Source organism: Egretta garzetta, unplaced genomic scaffold (genome assembly GCF_000687185.1).
Source record: "Egretta garzetta isolate BGI_Z169 unplaced genomic scaffold, ASM68718v1 scaffold161, whole genome shotgun sequence".
Taxonomy (NCBI): Eukaryota; Metazoa; Chordata; class Aves; order Pelecaniformes; family Ardeidae; genus Egretta; species Egretta garzetta.
Genome location: NW_009258754.1, coordinates 708,749 through 721,891, shown reverse-complemented (window position 1 = coordinate 721,891; position 13,143 = coordinate 708,749). Strand labels below are relative to the sequence as shown.

At 39.1% G+C, this 13,143-nt stretch overlaps 1 protein-coding gene across 4 annotated transcripts in view; it reads right to left on the bottom strand.

The window, feature by feature from the left end:
• Window positions 1-5,789, bottom strand: part of DOCK10 (dedicator of cytokinesis 10) — a 78,430-nt gene extending 72,641 nt beyond the window's left edge. For 3 of the 4 annotated variants that reach the window (XM_035888857.1, XM_035888858.1, XM_035888855.1), the window contains exons 1-3: window positions 5,720-5,789; window positions 5,318-5,452; window positions 448-631 (exon numbers count right to left, since the gene is read on the bottom strand). In XM_035888857.1, the coding sequence (XP_035744750.1) occupies window positions 448-631; window positions 5,318-5,398 (265 nt within the window). In that variant the 5' untranslated portion in view covers window positions 5,399-5,452; window positions 5,720-5,789. The remainder of the gene's footprint in view (window positions 1-447; window positions 632-5,317; window positions 5,453-5,719) is intronic. The other variant, XM_035888859.1, reaches the window with a different exon arrangement.
• Window positions 5,790-13,143: the final 7,354 nt, after the last annotated feature.

Sequence of the window (13,143 nt, the reverse complement as noted above, 5' to 3'; positions counted from 1 at the left end):
CTGGGATTTTTTTTAATTATTAGCTCCAGATTTTTAAAGAAAACAAAACGCTGGAAAAAGAACTGATCTAGCTCTCTCCAGCACAAAACTCTTTAAAACCTTCAGACTCCCAAGACAGTAAAACACAAAGCACTAGGCAAGATCATTGATTGAGAGGACTATACTTGAAAAAGAGCTGCATATGCAAAGCAGAGCCACATTGCTCCTGCTGACTTTGTGGGGAGCAGCTTTACCTCCCCCACAGCCTTTTGAAAATGATCTGTGGAGAGTTAGCTGACTTTGTTCAGGGATTGCCAAAAGACTGGTGCTGCTTTGTCACAAATCAATAGGTGCAGAATCCATCACAGACTCGGGCAGTTAAAATGATTCAGTAGTGGTATCTGAAGGTTCAGGTTTTTGCATTTGATTAAAAAACCCGAAACAATGCAAGAGACTATTCACTCTTACCAAGTTTCAGATCAGTGAGATCTGCACTTTTCCTCTCCTGAACGGTTCCCTCTGGATTTATTTGCAGGATTTTGTTGAGAGTGAAAATCCAGTCATCCATATCCTGCTCATTTTCAGCAGCCAGCACAAAGTATGTGAGGTCATTCATTTTCAACTCAAAGGCATGTTTCCTAAGCCTGTTATTCTGTTGGAACAAAAGGAAAAGAAAAATAAACCCTAGAACTAGTTACAAAAAGATACTGAAAAGGGCGTCCATAAGATGGACTTGTATATGGCCACTCCTTAAAAATAACATTCAAGCAAAATTCAGTGGCTTTAAAGAAAACTCAAGTAGTGTGATATTAATGCGAAGTTCTGTCAATTTATTGTTGGGTCTTTGCACATCTAAGATCTTCTATGGCCAAATATACATCTTTTGTTTAACCACAGAAATCTAAGACTATGGACAATAACTCTTTAAACTGCAGTTGGGAATACCTCCCAAGTGGAATAATGAAAGACCTCTGATGGCCAAGTACAGCAGTGGCTACATGAGTCGTAGCTGTCTGGAGAGAACATCTCTAAAGCCCAAGTCTCCTACACCTTACCAGCACACCAAGCACTCAAAAAGACGCTAAGCAGTGCTAAGTCATACGACTATTTGCTCTATGGGAACAGGACTGAGTTTGCCAAATACAAACTAGCAAGCAAGCAAAGTCAGCACGTGGTCAAAGACTATTCCACCCCTGACTGCTGAGGCTGGACCCGAGTAGGCCAAAGCTAAAACAATTTATAAAATCTTCTGGTTCAAGGTATTTACAGGTGCTGCTAACAAGCTACATGAAGGTAACAATTTCTGAGCGTCTAATGAAGTTAGAAACATTGTGGTTAGGATGAGAACATTTCTACATCATTTTATTCTTTTTATATTTTTCTGAAAGAGCTTCTGGATGATGTAAGTCTGAACTTGGAATAGAGATGAACCAGTAAATCTCTCCAGAAGATTGCAATAGGACTAATTCCTCCATGTGAAAAGATTCCAATGGGTACTTCCAACTGTTGCCTTTGTGTTGGAAGGATTTTAAAAACAACTAAGGCGATTTCAATAATTATTTGCAGGAGGCAAAAGGTGAGGTGTAGTGCTGTTTAGTCACTGCAATGCTATCCTTTTCAAGTACAGAGTAAGAACCAATGCCCAGTATACTGGCAACAGACTGAGTTCTGAGATCTGTTCTATATCACCAGATTTCACCTGCAGTAGATGGTCAATCCATCAATTTCTGTCATAAGTATTAACAGGTGCTTAGTTACTGAAACAGCTCAATAAAATTAAAGTGATGTGATCTAATATAATGTGCTTTTTATTTCTAAAATTTATCAAATTAGTGAGGCTTTTATCTCTTAGTCTCATGGAAGCAGTTGCATCAATTGTCTCTCCTCCTTGCTTAAATCTGAAAGAACACTGACGAGTCCTACCCACTATTACTTCCATCAAACTTTTACAGCCACTGACTATGGACATCAGTGCCAATGTTTTGTTTTCAATATTCCAGAAAATTGCCATCACTTTGTTGACACATCTGACCTTGGAGTGATGCCAACAAATGAAAAACAATTCATCTACCCCATAACTAGCCATTTCACTCAATTTCATTTTTCTTCATTAACAGTCTCAGATAACATGACAACGATATCCTGTAGTTCTATAGCTTAAGCCAGATGGTGAGAAGATAGTGATACTTTTATTTAAGAGGAACAGAGGCAAAATCTGATAATGATTAGCAGAGGAGGAGTGAGAACCCAGGACACTGAGAATAAAGTTCCATGAGCATTTTTTTCCCAGCAGCAGAGATGATTTAGAAGATTCCTACCCAATCTGTCGTTTATCACTTCCTCCAGTCCATATATTACATGTCATGACCCAGCTCAGGAATCAGTTCAGACTGAACAACTTCTTCTGGAGCTACTCAGGTCAACAGAGTCAGTCAAATCCTGGCTTTTCAAACTGACTTGGGATTGTGTGTGTATGTGTGTGCGTGTGTGTTATTTTTTAGTTCTGCTACTGGAAATTCTCTTGGTAGGAAATAGTTTTCCTCTCAAGTACTTTACTGAGGTGAATATTCTTTCAGGGATATAGATTTTAGTTCACCCAGTTCACAGGGTAAAAATAGGGTTGGGTTTTGTAGCAATTGGTTCCAATAGTTTTCTTGATCCCGAAATCACTCTAATCCTCCAATCACTGTGTACATTCAAATTAATGTAAAAAAAGGACTAAAATTTCACTGAAACCTGATTTTACTGATATAACATGATGGCTTGACCAAGAGCTAGAAGGTGAACAAAACTATGCCAAGAATCTTAGGTAGTGGCCATTCAAAATTTTTAAAGACAGATTATTTGTATGAGTGGATTATGTATACCAATTTTTGCACAATCTATAAAGAAAAAGGCTACGTTTCAATTTATCTTCAGAAAGTATTAAGAGCATTAAAATCAATGCATTCTTGTCTATATTATGTACTTGCCCTTACAGACATGGCCAAGATCTTTAAATCAGGTACTGTAACACTATTAGACATTATCTAATAGAGCAATACATCTTGCATGCTGAATCTTAAGAACATTAGTGCAGGAAAACTTCAATATCCATTTTTCCATCTGCACTTCAGACTTCTGGCAAGCAGATGAGATCTACAGCAAAGTCTTTGTTTCGAATCTAAAGCCAACTATTTTCTTCCTGATCAGATACCAGGGAAAAAAAAAAAAAAAAAAAAAAGTACAATTTCTCAGTTTGCTTCTCTGTAAGTCCTTCCATATGGTATGTGGACCTTGAGGTTGGCTTGTAATCTTCAATACTTAATTTCTAGTTTAAAATTTCTTCCAGAAGGAAATAATACAAGATTCAAAAAGAAACTATGGATGAGCTATAAATGGAACATCAGGCTAAGTCTAATGCCTGCAGGGTCATTCTTCCAAAATAACAGAATTGTTTTGGAAGTATTTTGTATTTTATCTGGAGATGATTTCTCCAGGATGTTTACTTCAATTTAGATATTCAACCTCTATCAAATCGGAGCTCAAAGTCATTCATAGAGAGTTAAATGATCTATAGTGGCATTTAAAATTAGTCAATCAGAACTTTCACATCACACTTTTCCTCTGTATCTTCAGTTTTACCCAACTCTTTGTCCACATTCTATGGTCTCCCTGGTTTATGGCAATGCTAAGCCAGGATTTGTTTTTCAGCCCTATGATTCTAAGTTCATCACAGACTTTGATAGCTGATGATACTTGCCCTACTACCCCCTTAGCTTCTCACTTCTTGCTTGTGAAGATAGTTCATAAATGTGTCCATCCCATTCTAAATGTCAATCAAAGAACAATCACGAAAACTAGTGTCCGGGGGTAGGCAAGAGAAGAACACCATTCAGTTTTGGACAATTTGCAGGAACACTAGATTTGGAAGGCAGCTGTCAAAGTTCGTGAGGAGGATTCCAAAGGTTTCTTGAGCTTTTTTGTCAAGGGTTAGTCAAAAAGGGCAGAAATCTTGTGGTCAAGACGTTTCTGCTACCACAGAGTGTCATCAGAAACAACAAAGCAGAACAGGGACCCTCTGGGATAGCATTAAATCTGAACCTAAAACCACACTACAGGGACATTCAGGGCTCAACTAGAGCTCTGGCTGAGATCCCTCTTAAAAAAAAAGCACACACTGTCAGCAAGCAGGATGAAGCAGTAATTTCTAAACAGGATTTCTGTGTAAGAATCACCTCTATGGCTTTCAAGCCAATGGACTGACACAGGCAAACATCACTGTCCTTCTACATTTTTATCTCCATCCTGTCTTATACCTGTTTGAAAAAAGAAACACCCTTTTGAACTATGCAGGGAAAACAGCCATTCCCTACAGAGATGGGTACTTTCCTGGGTGCACGAATAGGTTCTGCAGAGGGCTGTAAGCAAATATTTGTTCCCAGAGTGAATTACTCACTGATAATTTTTCTTGCTCCAAAGGGCCTCTTTAGAGGTGAAGGAGAGACTTCCCAACCAACAAAAGCTTGTGTAGGGGTCTTCCCTTGCATGCTTTGAAAGGTTTCTTTCAAAGCAACCCTCAAATCAGTCTGCATTAGCACTATTACCAATCTTTACTGATTAAGTAGTAAACAATAAAGTATAGGTAAAAAAAAAAAAAGGAATATCCTTATTTACTAGATCAACCACAGCAACATACTACTCAAGATAACATCTTGTTTAGAATAGAAAAAAGGAAAAAAAAAAGAAAGAAGGATAAATACATTAATAGAATTAGAGGAAAGGCAGAGCAAGAGGGGGGAAAAAAAGCTAAGAACTCTATCTTAGGGGGAACAAAAAAAAAAAAGGTGGTATCAGACATTTCTGGCTATTTATTTTTTCAAGCCACAACAATCAGGCACTGTCCTACCTGCTGCCATTAAGAATCTCTATCACCTCCAAAAGTGATGATCTTCAAGGAGGCTCAGGATACTGGATTAATTTACCACTTGCCCAACAGCCGATGCTTTGTAACCCGAGTCTCTTTAACCCACAGTAAGCAAGCATCCTCTTAGTAAGCATGAGGTAAAATCTGGCAGCTAAGAAAATACTTCCAGTGAGAAGAAACATTTTATGATATTTTTTCTCATGCGTGCCATGGGCAAAGAGCATATGCATGATCTGCTACGATAATTCAAGCTCATTTTTTGTAACCTGTCAGTCTGAACACTTGCACCAATTTAAAGAGCAAAACAAATGGTGTTTTCATTTCATGAAACTGCTCATGAGACCACTATTCCATTAATGTATGTGTTCTTCTACTTACCTTTTAAAATTTATCTGACACCCAAACAATACAATGAAGTAAACTGAATCTTACCTGTACGACTCCTGTGCAAGAATCCAAGAAAATACATCCCTTTGGCTCCTTTGATATTTTTTCATCTTTATAAAAATTCATAATATATGAGTTATCCGACAACTGTGTCAGCTGGAAGTAGCGCTTTTTGAATGACTGAAGTGGGGGGTGAAAAAAAAGAAAGAATGACAACTGTTGTACTTCTAATTATTTTCACTGATACTTTATTTAAATACTAGGCAACTCCTAACTGCACTTCAATCACATTATTTTGCGGACAACTGCAGTATTACTTTACTACCATTTAAAGCAATGTAATCAAATGTGAGATATAAACAGCCAAACGACAATGGCAAACAAGCATGCCTCTGTGGGGGATATAAATCCAAATGGAGTAAAGAAAGAATAATGCTCTCCCCTTACCCGAACAGTAATGCTGTTGTTTACAGTGCTGTTGAAATTCCCTTTATAAAGCCAGCCAGACTTGTAAACTCCTGCTGCTAATCCTCCTCCTCCTCCACCACCACCACCTTTTGAAGATGAGTGGGATGTTGTATCCTGTATGAAAGACATGATTAATATTGCATGGTCTTGCTTTTTGAATTCTAGGACAAAAGACACTGTAACATGTGGATATCTGCTTGACAACAAATAATCATCCTTTCATTCATTTTAAAATAAGATGTTATTAATATGCCTTCTGTGCACATGATGACATGAGACAAAGCTGTTCCACTAACTTCAGAGTTATTTAAAATATGAAATATTTTATAGGTGATAATGAGCCTCCACTATCATTCTTTATTTGATATTAAAGCAATAAGTAACTCTTCCCCAGGGGAAAAACCCCACCAAAAACCAGAATACATACTTCATCCTTATCCACATCTTCATGATCGATTTCAAAGGAATGTGATGGCAGTTTCTCTGGTCTACATTCATTTCTGGGAGGGAAGGAAAAACGTCTTTAAATTTATTTTTTTTTTAAATAAGCCTGTACCTGCTATTTCAGGGATGTAACCATCCTGAGCCCCCATGCCTTCTCCAGTACACCTATTGCTGTGATCCTATTACGTCCTTTAAAAATCACTACAGTTTCAAAATACAGCTTTTTTTTTCCTTAAGCCCCATATCTCCTTTTTTCAACTCTGTGACGTTTCAACAGTTCTATACAAATGATGAAATACCACTTCTTGTTCCCTTCACTGCTCTTCCACCACAACAGGCAACAAAACCCAAACAGTTTCCGAAGAGATATCCCATTTAAGGCTGTCAAGCAAATGAGAATGAACTCTTTAATAGCTTTTCCTAACCAAGAAGAACGTTAGAACATTCAGCTTAAAGCTCCTACATTTCTTTAATATTTCAAGATATTTTTTACTATTCAATACAATGAGCACAGCCTTAAAATCATTTTTAAAAATACGCAGAAGTCTTTTTGAAGTGGTGTCATTTAAGATCTTCATATTGTGGACTTAAAACCAAAACCGAATATGAAAAAGCAAAGCACTTATAAGCACTTGCTCAGTTTTAAGCACATATGCAATTGTACTTAGGTCCAGAGTACTTAGCACGTTGCAGAATTAAACCTTAAGTAACAGCCAAATACGTGATGAAAAGTCAAAGATATTTTTAAATGGAGAAGAAGTAGAGTTTTCTGTGGCCTGGGAAATACCAACATTGTTTTCAAATTACTGAAGATTGCAAACCTTGTCTTGGAAATCTGCAGTTATCATATGAAAAGCTACAAAAGTTGCCTTGCTAAAAGCCATCATTTACCAGGAAGACCAACTTTCCCAGAACTTATTTTCATCTACCAAGCCTGAGAACGGGAACAGAGCAACAGTACTCTCTACCGTGCAAGGAAGCAAATCCAAACAGAAGTTGAGAAACCACACACTTGTAAGCTAGTTTCCTATCTCAACTTAGCAAACTTTGGGCCACACTAGCACATAATGTTAAATGTCACTAACTTAAAAAAAAAAAAAAAAAAAGTGGTAACTTTGACCCTTTTCACTTTCTGTTCAATTGTACGCAAGTTACAGATTAGGAAGCTCAGAGTAATGAGCAATGCCTATCTCCTCTTCACTTTCCCCGTTTCAAAGTCAGTGTTCTCATGATGTGACTACCCCACCGCAAGTGAAGTCAGCATTTCGGCAGAGCCAGGAGAACCAAGTGCACACAGAACAGCGGAGTGTTTTATTCTGGTTTAGGTTGTTCTGGTTTTGGTATTTATTTAATGTAAACAACTGATCAGTATTTTGAATAAAAGGAACATTTGCAATCTATTGACATCTTTGACATCTGTAAAAGCGTTAATATTCAGAATATTTGTGATGGAAATCTATTGCAGGTTTTCCAATGCACCCAGAAGCAGCTGTTGACAATTCTTATACAAACACTCCCTCCCACCCAAAAGAACCCCAAAACAAAAATCTTGAGCCAAATCCCACCTTTTACAAAAAACACCATTCAAGCCTTCACATTTTTAGACAAAACACCTATTGGCTTATTCATTATTCAGAGCTAAAAGTGCACTGCAGTGCTCTTGGGGTGATGTGAGGATCTGTACCAGTAACAGGATAAGTTAGTCAGCTACTGAGAAAAACCCCAAACAAAACCCCAATCCTAATGCCCTTGATGCTGCTGGGGGGGGTGGGGGGAGAGAAGGAGGAGTCAGAAATCTGCTGGATTAGCGGGGTGCTGAGCCCTCAGCATACGACACAGCAACTGCACCCTGCTCTGCCGCTCCACGGTCAGAGCGAGCCCATCCCATGCAACCACAGCCCTTCCACAAGCCTGGGTATATGGTAAGTTTCTTAGAAAGGAAGAAATCCTTCTGTCCTCCCAGCAGAGAGATAAAAGTGAGAGAAAAGGACTGACCACCCATGAAACACTCATCCACTCAGACCTCTCTGTCATTCTCCATAGAGGAAGTTTTCCCCTTCCTTGGATAGGAATCCTTTTGGGCATGCTCCTCATCACAGGGCAGGCAGATAACACACGGTAAGGACAAGATCCCATTTGGTATAGCCTCTTTTTCTCTGCCTACTGCCTCTTCAGACCCATATGAAGATGCAGAATTCCAAGGGAACAGACCTGAAATAGCTACCAAATGTTCCAGGTTTTCAATAGACAGCAAAAACTTTGCTAAAGACTATTTCTGTTCTCAGACACACTGTCACCACAGCACACAGCAAGCAACCCCCATTCTTCCACCACCCTTCCACTTGCTCAAGAAGCAAGAACACACCAGCACAAAGCATAAAAAATGGTGTAAAAAGAGGTAGTGAGAGCTCACAGAGAGGAATTTAGAGGGTAGAAAGACCTGAGGAAAACCTCAGAGGAGGAACATACTCAAAGAAAAACTAAGGCAATTGCTAAACATTTTGGTCATGTTGTTGTGCACATGTTGAGCTTTTCCCCAGTGCCACAGCATGGTGGAATTGCACCATGGACATGTTGAGTCCTCACTGCGTGCCCCAGGTGGTCGGCGTCACACTGAAGCCGCTTCCCAGTCAGAAAGGATCAGTATTCAGAAAGAGTAACTTTGATATTTGATAAAAATATGCTATACCATTCAGCCATTACTTGACATGTTGTGTGAAACAGCACAGCATGGCCTCACATATGAACAAGTATGAACTACTTCAGTGTTGCTGAAGGCTGCTGAGTCCCAATTTCTGTTCCTAAATGGGAAAGCCCACAGGACAGTTCAGCACACCCTCAGTGAATGGAATTACTTTAGCCACAGTTAGATCTGGTATTGCAAATGATGTTCCTTTCTCATGATTCAAAGCTAAATGTTTACCCCTCATCCAATCTTCCCCAACACAATGATTTCCTATAAAGGAATTGATATAACAATATGCTCATAATTCTGATAGTGCAACAGTAGTTTTGCACAAATGAAACAAAAAACTGTGGAAACTGGGCATCCAGAGCTATCAACTGTGAGATACAATACTACGACAAGGAGGTATCAAGCCACTTTATTTTTAATGAGGTGATTTAGTCTAATGAACTTCATAACATGCATGTACAAATGACGGTCCATTGATGTTGAAGAGGCTGGAAATAGTACGACATGAGGTGAACTCCAAATCAGCTCTGTTTAAGGTATGTTAAGCTCAAAAGCCATGGCAACTTGCAGCACACAAAACACACTCCTGCTCTAACTTTGCTTTTGAAACATCAACCAGTGCTGCATCCAAACCACTCCTGAGTGCTATGTTCTGATACAAGACAAAACAAGATCTCTTGTTTTGTTATAATCCTCTGTGCAAAGGGGAAAAAAAATAAGATGCGAGACACCGTAACATCTCTGGAGTATGAACTCATGACAGCAAATCATATTAAGCATCACATTAAAATAACCTTCACAGAAGGGGATGTATGTAATCAGCTAAAATGTACTTCTGTGCAGAGTAATGCAACCATGTCTGTCAAATACATATTTCATAAGAGTGAAGATGCTTAAGGTTAAAAGGAAAACTGCTGTGCTGCAAACATTTTTCTTGAGCACTAAATGCATCAATTTTCTAAAACTATCAGTACACTGGGTACTTAAGAAAAGGTATGTTTATAATCTCTGATTAGCAAAACTGCTCTTAATGGCTTTTTGTACTACCATATTCACTGTACATAAAAATACCAACATACAAGAGAGAATGCAGATCTGAGGGAAAGCTTGCCACACAAAACCCTCTGAACACAGCATCTAAAGGGACCACAAAAATCAGTTTATCGAGTCCTGCAACAATATGCTTAGCTGGTACTAGTTTCCATCCAACCAAAACCTGGAGCACCCGTTCCTGTGTTATGTGCACATAACAACATTTTCATTCAGTATCATAATTTTAATGCATCGAATTCCAGAAAAGGAGGTGGTAACACAGCTTGGTTAGGCATCCAGTGATTTCATTAACTACTCCCTAAAACAGTCCTCAGGGAACAGGACACAAACCTGCGAGAAACAGGAGTATGGGTAGAAACTCACGCATGAAGGAACGAGCGCCAAATTCTTAATTTCTTTCCACTCAAGTCAAGGAACTTGTCCCTTCTCCTCCCAACACCTTTACACCGATTTTAATGTCCTGCCTCCAAGCACAGAAGGGATGCCTGCTTACCCAGACATCTGTGCATTTCTGCAGCCTTGTATCACCAGTGCTGCACCGGTGCCTGCTGGACACCTTGCACCCAGTTCTTCTGTACGGTGCAGCTATAAAGCACTAAGTGAAATCCTACTCCTCTGTTACATAGGGTAACTAAAAGGAGAATTAATCCCAGTTAAAGGTGAGTGACATTTGTACATTATTAAGGAAAATGGAAAGCCAGCTTTCCTGTATCAACTGTGCTTTGAATAAGCAAATACACTTCTAAGGATTTGAATCAGCACTAATAGTTTGTTGATACTAGTGAATTCTGCAGAGTCTTGAACTTTTGCTAAAGGACCTTTTCTTCCCCTTTTTAAAAATGCAAGGCACTGTAAATACAGTAAAACAAGCAGAGCATGTAAGACAAAGGGAAGTGCAAATATGGACAGAGCTCAGCAAAATGACACAAACCTAATAGGATAAAATAAAAAAAGAAGAACTCATGATAAATCTTACTGTGGTAAGTGTCGAAAGTCTTCTGAATACTGTTCATATTTGTAGTTCACAACATGCCACTGGGAACTGTAGTATTTACAAGCCTAAAGAGAAAAAACCACAAACAACAACAATAGAATTACTACAACTATTTAGACTCAAGAAGGCTAGAGAACCAAGAAAGATCTGAGGGAGTCCTTTGTGTTAGAGAATGTATTCTTCTCATTTATAGCTGGGTGCACAGTTCTTATAGGAAAGCCAGAGTCATATGTTTCCACATTTTGAAACACAATTTCCCTTTTAAATCAAATGCACTGAATCATACAAGATGGAGGAGGGGGCTGATAGCAATTTAACACACTTTACTGATTCTCATCTACTCTGTACGAAGCATTAGTAAATTATACCACTACTGCCTGAAAAGACACTACCTAGTTTACGCCTGACCTTCTCCATGGACATTCATTATGCATTTTTTGTTTGCGTCCTGTTTCAACCTAAGCCTTCCATGGTAAATACATTTGCCCTACTCTTTTTATTGCCCCTTGTTGCAGCACAAGCCCTCTACTTAAGGATTGGTCTTTAATCTCTTAACAACATTCAGGAATATTATTAATAGGACTATCATTTCTCACCAGAGTCTCATTTTCCCTTTCACACTGAATTTGCTCAGTCATTTCATCATGTCCTTGTAGTTTTTATTTTCTGAAAAACTTCTTGCTGGTTTTGCATTCATCTTTTGAAATTGTTCTTAACGCATCAATCTCCCTTAAATAAGGGAACCAGACCTGAACAAAGACTATACCAAAGGGCTTTGCTAATGCTGTCAAACAGACCAGAATAGCTGTGTGATTTACTCGATGCAGAACTTTTATCAATGCAATTAAACACAACGTGACATTTTTAAAGGCAACAAGATGCATACGTACAGTTATTGATAAGGTGCACATCTAAAACAAGAAAAATGGCATGTCAGAATTTCCAGCGATTCTTGCTACAGAGTGTAAAACTCGTACAGTATGCTGAAGAGTTTACCCCACTATTGTATTATTTTCTCTCCACACTCCACCTAAACATTTGCACCAGCCCATGTGAGATGGACAGGAGAGAGAGGGCTCAAGCCTAAAACCTAACAGTAGAAGCTGCTGCCCAAGACCATAGGGAAAAGGAGGCATGTCAGGAAGGAAAATGGTGGAGATCTACACTAGCAGCAGCACTGAAAGGAACCTGAGGTGAGAACAGGAAAGGCAGCCTCACAGAAAGGCATGGGAAGGATGAGACTCCAGGAGACAAAGAGAGTGGAATAAAGCATAGATCAAAAACATTTAAATACGAAAGCTATGCAGAGAAAGTGGAAGAAAATGTGACAAAAGGCCAGGCTAAATTAGCGCTCCTCGCACCGGGAGTATTCCCCCTCTTCCCTACCAGCCTCGTCTGAAGCTCCCATGGGAGTCATTACTTGCACAGTGTTCTCTGCTCAAAGGGACACAGAGGGGATTATCAGGCTGCTGGAGCAAAAACTGAGATCAGCTGAAAACTTAAAGGCAGTGCTTTCTAAATTACTCAGCACTGGCTTAACAAATCTCTTTTTTAAATCCTGTGTAAAACATGCAGAGCATGTAGCCACAAATTAATTTAGGAAGCCATCTTGGGCATGGTCACAGACTTCTGTGACAGCTTTATTTCTCTTAGAGTATGAAGAAGGCAGCAAGGAAGCGGATGCACGTTTAGGGGCATCCTCTCCCACCCTGACACTGAGCTGAGCAGTTCAGCACAACCAAAGGCAGGCTGCAGTAAACATGTTCCACGCAGATCTAGCATCTACTTTCCGGCCTGACATAAACTCTCATTGTCTCATCTTACAGAATGCAGAATAAAGTGTGACCATTAGAAAATATAAAATAATCATGTATTCTCTGAGAATGAACATAACAGTATAGCATTATAACTGACTAACTCTGCACCTTGCAGGCTCAGGTCCAACGCCTACCCCTGACAACCATGTCCCTACACCACTCCAACATTGTTTGCGCTCTGCCTTTGAACAGAGTGGAAAAAAACCCCACTCAACCAAAAAGCAATGTTTCCATTTTGTGAATCTTCATAAAATGACTTGGATCACACAAATACGAGAGTGATGAAGTTTTAACTAAAACTATTTGATAGTCACCTGGGCTATAAGAATACTCTTACAAGAGCTGCACATACTTTGTTCTACATGAGCCAATGAAAAGCTCATTCACTGAACGTTGTGAG